The sequence below is a fragment of the Manis javanica genome, chromosome 11, assembly GCF_040802235.1.
Source record: "Manis javanica isolate MJ-LG chromosome 11, MJ_LKY, whole genome shotgun sequence".
NCBI lineage: Eukaryota > Metazoa > Chordata > Mammalia > Pholidota > Manidae > Manis > Manis javanica.
In genome coordinates this window covers 71,946,447-71,963,848 of record NC_133166.1, presented here as the reverse complement: position 1 = coordinate 71,963,848, position 17,402 = coordinate 71,946,447, and the positions used below count along the sequence as shown (strand labels likewise).

General features: G+C 36.8%; 1 protein-coding gene across 11 annotated transcripts in view; it reads right to left on the bottom strand.

Moving 5' to 3' along the window:
• Window positions 1–3,387: 3,387 nt before the first annotated feature.
• ENAH (ENAH actin regulator) overlaps window positions 3,388–17,402 on the bottom strand; it is a 180,387-nt gene continuing 166,372 nt past the window's right edge. For 7 of the 11 annotated variants that reach the window (XM_073216651.1, XM_073216649.1, XM_037008871.2 and 4 more), the window contains 5 exons: window positions 15,848–15,914; window positions 13,094–13,156; window positions 10,254–10,332; window positions 7,529–7,586; window positions 3,388–7,019 (listed from right to left, as the gene is read on the bottom strand). In XM_073216651.1, the coding sequence (XP_073072752.1) occupies window positions 6,982–7,019; window positions 7,529–7,586; window positions 10,254–10,332; window positions 13,094–13,156; window positions 15,848–15,914 (305 nt within the window). In that variant the 3' untranslated portion in view covers window positions 3,388–6,981. The remainder of the gene's footprint in view (window positions 7,020–7,528; window positions 7,587–10,253; window positions 10,333–13,093; window positions 13,157–15,847; window positions 15,915–17,402) is intronic. The other 4 variants (XM_073216655.1, XM_073216652.1, XM_073216656.1 and 1 more) reach the window with 1 other exon arrangement.

Below are 17,402 nucleotides of genomic sequence, written 5' to 3'. Positions count from 1 at the left end.
CCTGTACATCATTACACTAGGTCTTTCTGAATGAAGGGCAGAACATGTGTCCAGGCTGGGGGCAGAAGGCCCGCAGCCACCTGGAACCTCACCCACAGAAGCGCTCATGCTGCAGAGGAAGCTGACCCATCAGCGTGACACATCATGGACACTATTTACCTGACAGGGTCCCTGCATCCATTTTTCTTTACTGTCTACACTGAGATGAAAGTTTTTCTGTGACTAAATCCTAAGATTTCAAAGCAATTAAAACCTGCACTTAAGTTTTGAGCAAAACTCAGGCCTTTCTCCCTTTCTCTTGGATCAAAAAAGAAGAAATCAACCAACCAGTGGCTGCAGGGGACACACGGAATGAGGAGATGCAGAGCTGTGTTGGGGCGGACATGGCCCTGGACAGAGTAGAAAGCTGGGAAGCCTTGCAGCCCAACTGGCCAGGCCACAGGGGTCCAGAACAAGACCTGTCGCCAGTTCCACCACAAAGGCAGGAGGCACACAGGGAGTAAGGGGCGAAAAAGTGGGCCCAAGAAGAAGCTTCGAATGTTTACTTTCAGAAACAAGTCTATTTTATGTGAGGACCAAATATTGTCCCCCAAATTTCTTGTTAGCAGTGGAAACTGATGAAGAAGAGGCTGTAGGGAAACCAATCTGTAAATTCCTGGCTCGGGTCAGATCCACCCCCAGTAGCAAGTTCCACAGAAAATGACGCCAGGTTTTCATTCAGCTTTCTCCTGAAACTCCAAACTTTCCCAATACCTTCCTGCCAGGGCATTTATTCCCCCTGGAAATTCAGTGTCTACTGCCACCCTTCCGGGCCTGTTCTGAAAACAGAACCAGCTCAGGGCTATGCAAACTCACACCCAGTCCCTCAGGGCCCCACAGTCAGGTGGGGCTCACAGTTTGGGGGTTAAGTCAGTCTCCCCGAGGCCAACGCACCTCAGACTTGAGGACACCAGGAGGAAAACAATACTGCACTGGAAATACTTATTGCCATGGCAGGCAGAACCAACTGTGCTTACACCTGAGGCCAAGCTTATGGTGACAATGGAAATCCGAAACAGTATTTCTCACCTAAAATTTAAATGAAGGAAATTGAGAAAGATTTTTTTAAATGCCTTTAGTCTTTAAAAAAGGGACTAAGAGTTTCCACGGATGTGACTAAGAACATGGTATGTTGCAGGTTTTTAGAATCACATTTTAAATGGCCTTCTCCAGCACATTTCTTTTGTATAGCATGTTTTAAGGATAAGCCAAGTGACGTATTTTCTTGGTTGCTATAGATTTGAATGGAAACTTTTGGATGTGATGGAGAATTAAATACCATTGATGTAAACCCCCTACCCATGTAAATATTTTTTCTTCTAAGTGCCTTTCCTTTGTAATCAATCCAGAGAGCCAGTTGTATATTCCCCTATACATTCTAAGCTTTCTGGGGACACCAATGACTAAAAACCAAGCCCATGACATTATTCACTGCCTATATTAATGATTTCTTCTTTGTATCCTTTTAAAATTCTGCTATCTACTGCTAAAGAAATTCTTGCCGGCCAAGTCAAATTTAAACATAATAAAACTACAAGGTGGTCATTGCATGGATTTCTAAATTTATGGAATGCAAACAGCCCTCTAATGAAATATGTAAGTTTTTCAAGTAATTTTTATTAAAATGAAAAGCTGTATTCTTTCAGAACACAGCTGAGAAAAGGTTGAATTTAGTGACCAGTGCACTGGTATATCTGAATTTTCTTACTAGGAGTTATATGCCTTTAAAAAGCACTTCACACACAGACAGCACTTTTCAGGAGGCGCCATTCACTCACTCTCATTCCCAACCTCCTACCATGGCCCTGATTTTCTCCCTCTACCTAGGAATCTCGTGATACTACTCCAGAAGCTTCCAGAGGCTATAGGCTCGATTTCCCTGAGCATTTAGTATGCCTAACAGAAGTGGGGTAAAGTTCAATGACTGATTTTTTGGTTAAAACACTTAACTGAGGTTTCAGCTTTACTTGTTCCGTACATTAGTCAGCAAGAAGTTGAGGCCGCCTCTGATAGTAATACTACAGTTCAAAGTTAGGTGCAGCAGATGCATATAAAGGGAAAGTCATTGTCTTATCAATCTTTGTATTGATTTCCTCAGATTTAACAGAAATAAGCCATAAAAGTGGGAGTAATTCTTAACATCTTAAATCATCACGATGCAGTTATTTATTTGCCCTGTCACAGGGATTGTTAGAAGGAAAAACTACTTAGAAGATAAATATACATGGTTCATACTTGAGCAGTTTGCAATGCTTTCTCCTTACTGAAAGACTTAATCTGCTTATGTGAATACACCACTGGTTTTTCAACAGATACATCCTAGAACTCTGATGTGGACTAACCCTAAGCATCTTAAATTTCCTATATTTATCTTTTATTCTCTTTTCTCATCAACTTTGGACATTTTTTTTAATTTGAAGGTTTCAGTTTTCCAGTATTAAAACATATATATATATCTCTGATTCTCAAAAATCACCCTGAACAACATAAAGAGAACCTAACCCACCACCTAAATCTGCACCGTAGACTTTCCAACAGTACTTGGCCATATAGATGTCCTTTCCTGGGGGGCATCTTGCAGGGTTTAGCAACTTCAATTTCTTAGTCAAATATGCTTATTTATACTCAAGAGAGAACTATTCTTCTAAGTCTATGTTCTTTAGTTCTTATGTAGCCAAAGGTGTACTAGGCTATTTTGTTCACTCAGATTCATGAAGATTACCTATACATACTTCAAGTTTAGGCTGCAGAAGCATCAAAGTATAAACATTAAACGGCTTTTCAGTGACAAGTCAGAGGTTATTAAGCATCAATAATTGCAATACACTCTTGAGTTCTCTTCCTCATTCATGAGACCCAAGATGTATAGATAAGAAGTCATAAGTCATATTCTAATAAACATGGTACCAATAAGAACAGTTTTGGAGTTTTGAAATGAATGCTAGAGTAAATGTCTTTAGGAAAGTAGATTATGTAATAAAGGAATTGAGAGCAGCAGGAGGACTTTCACACAGGTGTGTTACATGATGTCATCTTTATGCTGCTAACCAGTAGGATTTAAAGGGAAATGTGGTTACAGTGATGATGGCTGCAGAAAAGAATTACAGAGGTCCTGCAGGCAGCCTCCGAATAGTGCTTCATAGGATTACGCTACATAGAATTCACAGGCCAGCTCCTCCCAACAGCCTGGAAAGCACACACAAACTAGAAGCCACAGAAGGTGGAGCTAGGTGGATATACAAGGTTATTCTTTCTGCTACTTAATTCATTTTTAAATGAGAAGTGATTTTTAGTTTGTAGATAAACACTCTGATTTACATTTGAGGGAAAGAAGAACCTGAGACAGGGTAGAGAAAAATCAGTCGATATTTTTATAATTGTGGACTGCGCAGTGACCGCAAATGTCAGTGAGCAAAAAGGAACACAGTCCCTGAGAACAGAGGGGATGACGGAGGGGAAACTGGGCCCTGGTGAAAGAAAAAAGACAAGGGCTGTTCTATTTCTAATGAAGATGTTACAATTTTTAAATTGGAACTCAAAATTAATGCTTCTAAGAGTCAGATAAAAAGTACTGCAACTCATATGTAGGTTTCAAGACATCACCACCATAATGTATAAACAAACATTATGATACAAATTTTACTGTATTTAAAATTCAGTACTTGATAAGGCTTTTTACTACTCAATGTCCTTTATCCCGCAAACTATATAAAAGAACATTTTAACTGCATAAATGAGTTTAAGTATCTACGTTGTAGAACAAAATGGAATAAAATTAAACATCATTCTCTTGACTACAAGGGCAGGACTATGTTAAGCTGGGCTGAGAGAAAATAAGAAAAAAAGGGACATGCCCAGTTATTACAAACACAAAGTAGACACATTATCACATATTCCCTTTGAATACATTACTTAGTATTTATGACATGTGAAATCTTAAAGTGGTTTGTAACTTTTAAGTAGTGAAGTCATGGATTTTAAGTTTTTCACATTCAATATAACTTGAGAACTGACATTATTTCAGATTATCTGAGTGTCACAAATAAGCAACATGTATATACTGCAATTTTATTTCAATCACATAGATGAAGTTAGCGTGTAGGAAATTTAAATGAAACAATGCAGTAAAAACAGCAGAGAACTGAAAGGTCTACAAAGGCAGTACACCTAAGCATGAAAACTCAACATTCATCTTCAGTGTTGACTTGACACCTAATGCTTGCAAATTCCAAAACAAGCTGTGAAATAGTGATGACTATTCTGAAGAGATTTCAGCACCAGCATAAGGTTTATACATTCAGTTGGTTTGCAGTTGACTTGTCAGCCATTTACACGGTGTGTTAGTACAGACTTGTCACGGTCAGATCACAGTGTTGGGAAAAGAACCCCCTATAATTAGAAAGGACCTCCTAAACTGCACTCAGCTTAAGACACCCGATATACACAAGCAGAAAACCATCATAATAATGTGGTTCCAAGAACATAGTTCTGACAAAGAAATTAACTTAAGCTTCTGTTTTCCGTTTTAATTACTGAAATCTCTAACTGACAAAAACTGTCACACAGGACGGGAAAGGCATACAGACTTTGGTCAAACGTCTTGGGAAGAACACATGTAGCGATCTGGGATAATGCAAAATGATGTAATGTCATTCAACACTGTTTTTTTTTTTTTTGTCATTTTACATGGACATCATGTTAATTAGACCAAGGCACAAAACGTTTAGTGCATAAACCAGTTTCTTGTTAAGATCTAGCATTTTATTGAACTCTTTTACTTTACTTTGGACCACTTGCACCCAGTACTCTATCCTACTATAGACTATCTAACTTAACCAACAAAATTAAAAGTTATTTCTGACCAGATTTATAGAGGACCAAACGTTTATATCATCAAAGTGTTTGCATAACCAAAAAGACAGTAATAAAGATGAAAATGCCTATTTTTTAAAAAAATAGTACTTTATAAGCTTTCTGCATCTTTAATATGCAGTAGTATGATAAAGAAGAGTTGACAGAAAAAGAACTGTATACTTGAATTATGATAGCTCAATCTAAAAATGAAGTTTCTACAGAAACAGGAACTATTTTAACAAGGAAAAAAATTCCCTCATTCAGACCTCTTTAAAGTGGTAAAGGCTGCATATCTGCAGCATTTAGAAAACTATGCTATCAGCAAGCTGTTTTATGAACTGAGACTAAGAAGCCTAGAAAGCAGATGAAAATGGATATTTTCTTTAAAATTTTAGTAAAACTTCTTTCTGGTAATCAGATTTCAAAACAAATATGGCACGTAACAACTCAAGCATAAATCAAGATGGAGAGCCTGGAGAATTTTTTTCCTGCATTTTCAAAAAAGCCTGTGATTTCAACATACAGTACTTCTTCCCTATTTTAATCTTAATGCATTCAAAGAAAAGGGAGTAGATTGCATACTACATGCGCGTGAGCAAACACGCCCAATAAATACACACACGTGGTGGTAAGCATAGCATCTAATTATTTCCTCCACCACCTCAGTCTCCCCTCCCTTCACTTATGAGAAGATAATTATGCAGAACTCCTCATTGGTTTCCCTGTACCTAATGATTTCTGTGACCTTAACTGTTGCCCTCATTGTTACTTTTTATATTTCAACATTACAAAATTCAAAAGCAGCTTCATAGTCAAGAACATGTACCTGAACACCTGTATAATCACAGGGCACCCAGATAATAACAAATGCCAAATTCAGGGATCAATCTTTGAGTTCCACAGTGAGATATAATTCATGTGAAGCTCAGAACCATGTTTCAGACCACTGAAATTACTGATGTTAAAATACAAACAGGTGAAGACATGATGTAAAAGATAAACTACTTGGTAATGTAACTACCAATTAAAGTCACAAAATATTCCTCATTATTATTCATGCAGGTAATTGAGAAAAAAGACAGTGCAGATATTAACTTTAAATAAAAAATTATTCCTTCCCTTCCTCCCACTCCCCTAAACTCTATAAAATGTTTTCCCTGGGACTAGGCCTTGAAAAGGCCACTACATATTTGTGTGACATGCATTACTGTCTGCAATTAAAAATCTAATTTTGTGGTGGTTATAATTACATTATAAAAAGGTCCACATGCATAAATCTAAAAAAGGTTGAAAACCTACAATAAATCTACAATACATTGTTTTACATTTGACCAGTGGTTTGTGTTATGTAGGAGTCACAGATTTGGTAAAGCATTTTAACAATTTAGGAAGGCATCTAAATCTTTAAATTCTGGACGATTTTTATGTTTCAATCTACAAAATTGCATGAAGGCTAACTCAAGAGACTTCTTATCATTCTAAAATTCCTCAAGCTGGACAGACAAATCATTTTTAGGACACTTTCTTATAAATTCCACCTTTTGAAAGCTCACACAATAATCCCATTTATTCCACATTTTATGATCTTAATCTACACAAGGCTGACCACAATTATTCACGGAACATCAAATACGATAGGAAGACGAACCTGAGAGAAACCTTTACAATTCAACAGCATAACTTGCTGAACTCTTTATCAGGACTCTCTGAAAAAAATTTCATAAGCCTTTCTCCTCTTTATGTTAGCAATGAATTGTGGAAAATGTGCAATTTTATCTTGACTTGAAAGTATTTCAATGCACGGTGATCTTGCTGGCCAGGCCTGTATTTTCTGTGTAACTGGTACTCTTTACACGACTCTCTTCCATCCTGTTGTAAAGGTCAGAAGAAAGCAGCGAACAGGAGGGGAACAGCTTACGGTCAGAGTAATCACGTCTGAGGGCTTTTGAAGTATGTTGGTTTCTCCCTCCTTCTGACCGTGTCTCTGTTCTCTTCTTACAGCTCACAAAATGTAGGGGGTTGTTAACAGTTGTTTGTAGGGTTTTTTTTTTCTCCAGATAAAGTCCTATCTCTCCTTAGTTTGTTTCTCTATGCCGTATTTGACTTGCTCAGTTCCTGCCTGATTGCTGGGTAGGAAAAGGAAAAGCATTAAAAACAAATATAATTTTAGGTAAAATTGAGTGATTCATCCCTCAGAGATGTAATGATCATATTCAAACTCACAGTAATGAAAGATACACGGACCTCATTATCTTTCATAACATAAATCTCTTCCTTAGTAGGGAGATGATACTAACTTCTGGACATGTATATTTATTCTCTCCCATTGAAAACACTGACTCTGTGGGCTCCAGAAAGAGAGGGCAGTGGCACGAGTGGGAGGGCAGAGAGACCTAGACAAAGATTGTTTGCTTTTCCATCAAGTGCAGCTCAACACCTGAAACGGGGGGGTTCTTAATCACGTTGATTCTTACAAATAATTCCCGTATGTGAAAAAGAAAGCGCCCTCCTCACACCTGGACATCCTAAGCCAAGCGAAGGGCATGACACTAGGGAAAAGTAACTGGGTATTTCCTTATTCACATATTCTTAAAAATGGCTGTTAAACACCCTGCACATTTCTTTTGACACTCACCCTCAATGAGCTCTTCCTTCAGCTTTGTTAATTCTTTCCTCATTTCATCTAAGATGTCCTAAAGAATCAGAAAAAAACATCAATACAGGAAAAAAGGAACTGCTAGAAAATTCTTGCTCATATGAATTTAACAATGCATATAATATACGACATAGTTTCTGCTTCCAGTGTCAGTTCATGTCTTGAAGCCTTGGCCTTGGAAATTTTGGCTATCATGGTCTTCCCTTCCCAATCTTTCCTTACACTAGCCCAGCAAGATATCAACAGCATGTTTTCTAAAACTAAAATAAAGACTCTTTGATCTAGTGAAAGGTATGATTCAGAAAGATAATAGCTCTCTGCTTTCAACCTAGTCTCCTGGGAGCAGTCTGAGTGGTGAAGCATGAGGAAGCAGCAAGGACTGACAAATAAGCTGGACAATCGGCTCTGGATAAACCTGTCACTCAGCTTGAAGTGTGTGGATTCCTTAGGAATCACCACAGCTGCCAAACTATGTTTCAAAGAATTTAGGATTCCCTCGGAGGGCCCCAAGGGGCTGCCCTAACAGGTAGAGAAGAAGGTGGTTGGGAACCTGCTGGCTTGCACTGTCCAATGGCAGCCCCAGTCACAGGTTACTGAGCACTAGGTGTGGCTGGTCTGAAATGAGGTGCATTGTAAATGTAAAACATACACCAGGTTTCAAAGATTTAGTATAAAAAAAAAAGTACAATAACATTATTAATTTAAAAATATTGATTATATATTGAAACATTATTTTGGTTATATTAGGTTCAATAAAATAGATTAAAATAATTCCATCGATTTCTCTGTCATTTAATGTGGCTACCAGAAAGTGGTACATATTATATTTCTATTTAATAGTAATGTTCTGGATCCTCCAAATACTCTAAGTTCAGTTTGAAATAATGGACACCCCCAGTTATGATCCAGACCTGTGTAACGGGAAAGACAAGAGGGTGAAGAAGGCAAGGTGATGGAATCTGAGCAGGTGGAAAGGTGACAGCTATCCTTGGGTGGTGAGTTCTGAATTAGCTTTTACTTGTGTATGCCTCAGGTAGAACTAAACTGCTCTGTTTAAGGTTAGTTTTTTTTTTAAAGAACTTTCATGTTTAAAACAAGATTGAAAACTATCAATTAATTTAATTCCTCCATTTACCAATGAAGAAAATGAGGCATAGAAGTTATTCTATGGACTCAGAAATATCCTCGCTATGTTCAAATCAGTCCTGAAATCAAAACCACCCCTCTCTTCCACTCCATTGCTTCAGACAGTCAAGGACTTCCCATATTTTAAAGTATGTGCAAGTGCTCTATTTTGAAACGTTTTTCAAGAAAAGAAAGCTGGATTTAATACACAGGCAAACAACGGCTTGATTCCCAATGACCACACGCTTCCTTTTCAAATTGCATAACTCAATTTAACTTTTCAAACAGCTCTGTAGTATAAAATTAGAATTATTTGAAATTGTCAGCATTTCTCTAATCCCTATCTAGTTTTTATTTTAAACTGATATTACTGCAACATTATTGGTCCTTTTTTCAGGCCCACTCAAACATTTTCTGTCATTTTTGAAAAATAAGTGATATAATGGGGGAAAAATGGAATAAAGAAGTGGGTTCTGATCCTGACTCAACTACTTACTGAGCTGTGAGACTCAGTAAATTTAACTTCTCTGAACCTAGATGTGCAGAATTTGAGTATAAACCACATGATGTGATTGCTGCAAGGGTCAGAAGACAATGTCATGCTAAGAACCTACCAAGTACCTGACCACGTAAGCCACCAGACAGGCAGGAAGTGGCTGTTAGAGTGACCAGCATGGTCTTCATTTCTGAGGCTATTCTAAAGTGCAGGGTAAGGAAACAAGGGTTAAATTTTTTATTACAGGGCTTAGGTCTGCAAAACTGAGGGGCACTTTACTAAGGTGCACTGCCTTCCATTTCCAATTTTTGAAAATTATTTTACCTCTTCCAGGAATAAAATATTTTAAACTGCATAATCTCATCACCTATTACTCCTTCCACTTTTTTTTTGATCATATAAGGTATTAAATATAATGCATATATACTCAAAGTGTTGACAGTATCTTTTCTCTTACAAAGTTGAACTATTTTACCGTTTGGTTACCTGTTTTACCTAACATGGGCAAATGTTCATGATTTTTTGTTAAGTAGTCTCAACAAAGACTCCTTAATGGCTGCAGAGCCCTCCCCACCCTGTACAGAGATACGCCTCTTCGATACTTTAATAGCATAAATTCTTGGAAGTAAAATTGCGGGGTTAAAAGGTTAAGATGTTATTTTTAAGGCATTTGATCTGTTTTCCCAAACTGCTTCTTAGAAAGGAGTATAGGGGATTGCCCATTTCCTCATTCTTGTGCAAACCACACTTGACAGGTCCATTTCTGCCAACAGTAAGTGAGAATTATGAGCCTGTGTCTTTTTACACTTGTCCATCACGCACTCCATGTGAAGTTTATACTACTATCCCATCACACCACTCGCCTTCCCTCCACCTCTGGGGAGACATTGTGCAAACTCACCTAACAACAAAACGAGGATGTGAAAACAAATAGAGTATTGATGCCAATACTTAATTTGTATAAAAATATCTTAACTCTGTATTCTTTGCACTTCTATTCACGATCTGTTACATGTGTGCATGTGAGATTTTTTTTAGAAAAGAAACGAGTACAAATAAAGGACAGCAGCCACTGAGGCCTACCTGCTTCAGCCTGTCGTAATCCAGGCCCTCGGTTGGGACTCCATTGGCACTGGGCTGTGATGAGGGTGCAGATTTTGGTCTGTACAAATGAGATTTCCAGGATAGGTAAATAATACTGAGAATATTTAATGGATTCATCATTAATTACAGATTTACAAACCCAACACCAAGATTTAAATACATTTCTTAAAACACACTGTGTTAAAAAGGTAATAGTCAAAGTTGCAGGATTGAGTAGAACAGAAAATATTTTTCACTTTTCCCAGCATTTTGTAAATAAATCAGAAAATAGGTGATGAAATGATGGGACTTCTTCAGCAGAGAGTAGAAGACAGTGTTATATGGACACGAGGCGGGAACCTGGCAGCAAGGAGTATTGATCAAGACAGAGACAAGAGGCGAGCTTCAGCGTCCAAGGCCTATGTAACACAACCCTGTTTTCTCCCTCTGTTTGAAACTGTGCATCATTATCTATTAAGTATCTGGCAAACCAATGGAAGGGAAAATATATACTTGAGTGTTTTACTCTAATATGAGTCAGTTTATAAATTCCATGCCATCCATGGTTTGTGAGGGAAAAAAATCTTTGTAAGGATGATTTTTTGAATATTCTATTCCATTTTCAAGAATCAAAGTATGAATATTATATCAAAAAGTAAATCTCAGGGATTATATGTATTTTAAGAAAAAAAGTTTCAATGTCAAATAAATCAGCTTATGGCTACCTCTCCCATTCTGGCAGTGAGAGAATCCTAACAGGAAAAGCTAGCGTTTTAATGGGGCACCCCTCTACCTTCTGGTTCAGTATAGTAAGCCACTCTCTAAGGGTCACAGATTAATGCAAATTAAAGCCACTAGTCAAGTCATAGTCTTTCAATTTTGCAGTTTCAATACAAATTAAAAATAACTTTTCTATTAGATTTCTAACTAGTGTTAAAAATCTAATTCTTATAAAGCATATTGTACTTCAAACACTGCTGTGAAGATGAAATACTGAGTTAACTGCTTTAATATCAAACATATGACTGTTAAAAGGTTGTCATGAAGCTAATTAATTTTATTAGGTATCTGCCACTGTGCTTATATGAACAAGGAAAAGTGTAACTTTCAGAAAATTTCATCGAATATGCTCTGAGCCAGGCACTGTGGGTGAAGAAGATTTACCTGATAAAGCTTCTTTTTACTCTGCTGAGGAAACTCCTTAATTACATGGTCACTTACAATACATGAGACCCACTGTGTGCAGGTCCCAGTGCTCAGCACAGTCTGGCGCAGTGCACATTCTTCAAGGCTGACACTGTGCATTTCATTCACTGATGCGATCTGTTCCTGCTCTCCAGAACTAAACTTCTAATCACTCTGCTTTTCTTTCACTTTTCACATTTAAGTGCTACAACTAGCTAATTATTTTCTCCCTAAGTTATATAATGAACACCCCTGAAATTCATGTCAATTAACTACAGTCTATTACTTAGGTGACGGTATGTTATGAATATATTCATATTTACTAAACAATGCAAAAAGATTAATGTTGTTATATAATAAACAACTGTGGAGACATGCAATTTAAAGAAATTTAATTCATGCTGACATGCAATCCACCACCACCACCATAATTAACTAAAGGGGGGAACTTTTCATACTGAAGGAAATAAGTAATCACCACTTTTTAAGAAAAGGTTTACCAACAATGTTATCCCAGGGGCACTATGTGTGAAAACAGCAAGATAACCGAGAAGAGTCACAACACACAATCTCACTGTTAAATGCTGTTTTTCTACGTGCCAGCAAATTTTCTAAAAAAGTTTTTGGGTCAGAACAAGTAAACCACTTCAAAAAAAGCAGGAAAAATGATTTCACTATTGTAATATAAACACTTTATACAGATTTCACTGGTTGACAAACTTTTCAAATATTTTTATCATCAATGCCATAAAAATAATTTCAGCAAGTAACAATTTGGGCAAATAAAGTCTGATTACAGACCTCCTTACTGGCTGCCATAGTTGATCCACCCCAGCCCCGAAACTACTCAATTTAAGTTCCCAGGAAACCTGATGTGCATTTTAAAAAATAGATGCCTACAGTGACATGGGTATTATCTTAGTTATTTCAAACCTATGGCTTTTTACCATAACTGATAACAAAATATGAGGCTTTCTCAGAGGTTTTTATTCCCTTACAATGAGAGTATTGCCTCTAGACACCTGCCAATAACTATATTTAAGTCCCTATTCTGCCAAATTAATTCTAAATATAGCTTAAACAATTTGACATTTTTAACAGTGTTGATTTTTAAATAAGAAACAAATACATGTTTCATATCTTAAGTTTTCTTAGTTTTAAAAAAATGGTATAATAGGAGGACTCATCCTAGAAAATGAATAATCCATTGGATGTTAGATGTTAGGTTGTTAAAGACAATTTACTACAAAGTTTTCTAGGAAACAGACTACAGAATCTTCCATCCCACTTTGTAAAAGCCTTGTGTCACACTTATAAGAGAATAGCTTTTAAAAGAAAATGCAAAAGCTGCAACCAGCCAAGATAAAATACGTATGGCCTAAGATTCCTATTCTAGTATTTCTGATGTTTATTTGAGCACTTATAGTTATCCTAACCCAACTATAAAGTGATGGCAGGGAAATGAATACTATTTATTTTTCTAATTAAAATCTAGAATTTTTAAAAAAGTATTGTGAATAAAGCTAAATACACAAGATTCAATCTTCCTATAAGTACCTCCCTTGTGGTGATTACCAATCCATGTAGAAAAAGCTCAGCCCTATCCTGAACATGTTATTTAAGTCTCATATCACAAAGTCACATCAGGATGATACCTGTGTAATGAATCACAGGACCTGTTGTCAAAAACAATCTGATTTTTCCTTGGAGAATCCCGTCTATGAAGGGGAAAAACCATTTAAAGGGGTATACTTTTATTAAATAGAACTTTTAAAAATAATTCTCATTATGTTACTGTTTTATAGGTTTTAGTCATAGCAAACAAAATAAGAACCAGAAGAGTCCACTACCCTCAAGATAATCATTTATAATAAAAAAGAAGATACTTGGAGACTAAACCTAGTTATGTGAGGATATTCTGCTTGCTTGACCATTACAGAGAACAAAAAAAATCATTATGCAATGGCTACTCTTATAGATTGTAGACACAGTAAAATTTACCTACACAAAGATTCAACAATTTTCAAAAACAAGGACATTTCTATTAGGGTGAACATAAAGCTACAGACTCAAATGAATAGCACAGTAGAGATCACTGAGGCTTGAAGTACACAAAGTTAACTCTTCTCAGGAGCCTCAGGAGGCTTTTTCTCCATCCTGAACACAGATCGTGAGCTCTTAATAAAAACAACAGAAGAATCACAAACTCTCCAATGTTACAATACAGTCACAGTTCAAAGCATTTCTAATGATAACATTCCTGCTTCTTCTGATATCTTCACCCACTAAACACAGTGTATGGCAACATCTCATACAGGACAGGGGTCAAATCAGCTGACTACTGACATGATTTGACAGGGACATCCAGACGAGAAACAGGCACTCTCCCTACTGTGCAAGAATGACGCACTTAAAAACAGACAATGTGCTTGTTTTCTGAAGGAACATAGGAGATAACTTAAGAGGAAAAGCAGGATAGTTCTTAAGTCTTTTGAAATATTTTCAAAACTCTTTATGGTTTAAAACTGCTTGCAGTGAAACTTTAAGGTAAACATATCACTGGCTGAATCACATCTATCAAAGGGTATCTCAGTGGCCAGGAAATAATTACATGTTTCAGAATTCCTATTTTGGGAAAGGTGAGGAAAACCACCCGAGTCAGGACATGATTAAAATACACTATATGGGTAACAGAACCAATATGCGATCAATCCACGTAAGGTATTTTTTAAATGGTGACCTTCAGAACACTCATTGCACTTCCCTTAGAAGTCTGAGAAATCTTTCAGAGAACATTTTTTTCTTTCACTAAATGGACCCAAATATATCAAGGAATACATTCCATTTGGAGAGCTGTACAAGTTCCTTCTAAGATATGCCTTCTGCCATGGGCTCAGGGTTAGCTCTGGGCAAGCCCCCTGTGGGATTCCTATCATGAGGAAGGGACTGCAAGTGGCGGTAAAGAGGAGAAAGAATTCTTCACGGCACAATTTACACCCTCAAAGGATGTAGAAGTTCTGTTCTCTGATGTGCACTTGATAAATCAGGCTTCATAATGTGCTACTGAAGAGAATCTGTAACAACTACTAAAGCTGCATTAGTACACGTGAGTTAGGTATGGGAGAAGAGTAAATGTGCAATTTTCCCACTCTATTGAAAAACAGGTCCACCAAAAGCAATGCCTACATTTTCTTCTAAAATCAAATACATTCACCTTGTAGTCACTTAGAAACTAGAAGCTTCAGTGGAGCTTCATTGTGTCATCACCAAATCTTTCCTACTAACAGAAACGACCATACACAAAAAAGCAAATGTAAATTTAGATGAAGCTAACACAGAACAGATTTGTGACAACATAAGGTCTAACCTTGTTTTATAAGGTCTAACCTTGTATTTTTGTCAATTCGGTTTCTACAATTAGAGTCAAGGCAAAAATAAGGTAAATTGCACAGAAAAAGGCAAAAAGTGTCTAGATACATACATTTCTGGGAAAAAACATAAATCCTTTAAATATATAAGTCCTGGTCTAATAAACCAAGAAAAAGTTTCATCTATGTTCAAGACCTGTGATTTAGGTTGGGTATGATAATCCAGTCTGCCTTGCTAAGGAATGCTGACGATGCTTGACTGTGCCCTCACACAGCCACTTGTAGAAACACAGATTAAGTAATCTTGTTTCTGGGCACTATCTTTTCTAATTTGATTATAGTTAGCAGTTTCAACTGAGAGAAACAAATCTTTCTAGTTTTCAAATTCAACATTTAAGGTTTTATTTTGCTGACTCTCAAACATTGCAGTCCTTTCTCTCCAGTTGATTTTCAGTGTAAAACATAAAACTTTCTTTCAAAAATTACATTTACAAAATGAAGAATATCACTGGGACTAATGGGGACACATGACTGTATTACATAATATTGTTGTTTAGTCCTCAATTTTTTAAGAGTGACAATGGCATTGGGGCTGCTAGGAGAATGTTCTCTTCTCAGAGAAAACACTTAAGTATTCAGGGTGAAATAGCCAATTTGCAAACTGCTTTCCAACTATCAAGATGGAAAAAAGTGTGGATGTGTAGAAAGAGGCCAAGCAAATGTGGCAACATTTTAGCAACTGGTAAGTATGTACTATTCTTTCAACTCTCCTATAGTTTTGAATTTTTCAAAATAAAAAAACTGTGAGGAATAAAACTATCTTAAAATTTCAGACAAACTGGTGCAGAGCAGATTTTAGTCAGTCACTAGTGAAAATATGACATGGCCCAGTGGGTGTCCAACAGGTAGGGGTTATGTGTTTCATTTGCTCTGTTGTACAATTTCAAATCTACCATTTGGGTTTTTTTTACAATAAAAATATAGATAGATGCTAACTTCTTTTTAGATATACATACAATATAAAACAAAAAAACCTGATACCTGGAGATAACAGGTGACTTGCAGCCATTCATTGTATTTGTTCTTTCCCAAGGTTTTCTCGTTGGTTCTTTAAAAATAAATAACATTAAGTTATTAAATATCCAATATGTTCCCAGAGTTATTGTAAAACAAGTAACAGAATACTGAACACTATTATATGTGTTTATGTAGCAACGTAGATAAATAAAAATTTTATTTTCGATTCTGAACTTCAATTAAAATCTGTAAGGATTCTAGTTTTTACAATTTCAGACCTTAAAATGGAAAGAAATTAATAAGCAAGTATGACAAGTTTCCCCAGGAAAACTTATATTATTGAGTCTAAAATACTATAAATTCTATATACTAGATGGTAAGATGTTTCTCTAATAAAGGTAGAATAACAAGAATAAAGGTAAGATAATTTTAATTTATTAGAATAAACAGTATAAATTAATAAGGATGGTTTAAATTTATTAGAATGGGATAGTATTATAGCTATACTATTTCAAACTATTTTTAGCAGCAATGGTAAAACAAAAAGTAGGAGCTTACATGTGTTAATTACTACTTAATCTAAATTCAAATAGTTCTCTTGGGAAAAAATTCAAACCATAAATAAATTTCAGAATCATGCAGTTCGACTATACTTTCTTGAACCTCAATCAATCAATTCTTGGGACTTAGCAGATAATTCCAGCTAAATATAATAAGTAAGTTCACTCTAAGCCCTTATTTAAAAAGATAGCCTGGAGTGACTCACTGGACAGCAGTCTACTGTGCTTTGGTTTCCAATCAGGGCTGACTCACTGGTGCCACTACTAGCGCCTCACTAGATGACTGGGTGGAATCGTGTCCTTTAAGAAAACACCTGGGCCACACGAGTAGAGCATGAATACACAGTCGGGCTCTCACTATAGTTTTAACCAGGAAACTGCTCCGAGTGCCAATGTTACCCTGAAATCAATGGGTTTCTGCACCTTCTTACTGAGGTAAATTGTCTTCTTTTCGAATGGTACATGTGCAAAAAACTAAACTGAACCTCTCCCTTGAGACCACTGCTTTTTTCCTGCATTTGTTGCATTCATCCACCTACTGTGAAACCCAAGGTCATCACTCACCTTGCTTACTTCCTGTAAACAATCACCAGTGCCTCCCTTTTTAATTACATTCTGTTATTCCTTCTTTTATATTCCAGCAGCTAACACATTCTTTCCAACCATCACACAGCTAGCCACAGAGCTGGCCAGGGGACACCCAATTATCAGATGAGGTTCGGAGAGACGGAAAAACCCAAGAGACATCTGCGAGAGTAGGCGAACAGAGGGAATTCTGGACCAAATGGAAGGACAACTGATCGGGCAGGGAGATGGTCACCAAGATATTATCACCAAAGAGGCAGGAGGCAGGTGGAGAGGTTGGGGAAACAATGCCACCATGATGAGATGACAGGGCTACTATGTAGCAGCTGGCTGAGGTCCTTTCTCCATCAGCCAAACCCGAACTTCCTTTTCATCTTTAAAGGGCTCATCCAGTTTTGAGGAAGAGCGGGTCAGTCTGGCTCTGCAGGTCGTGA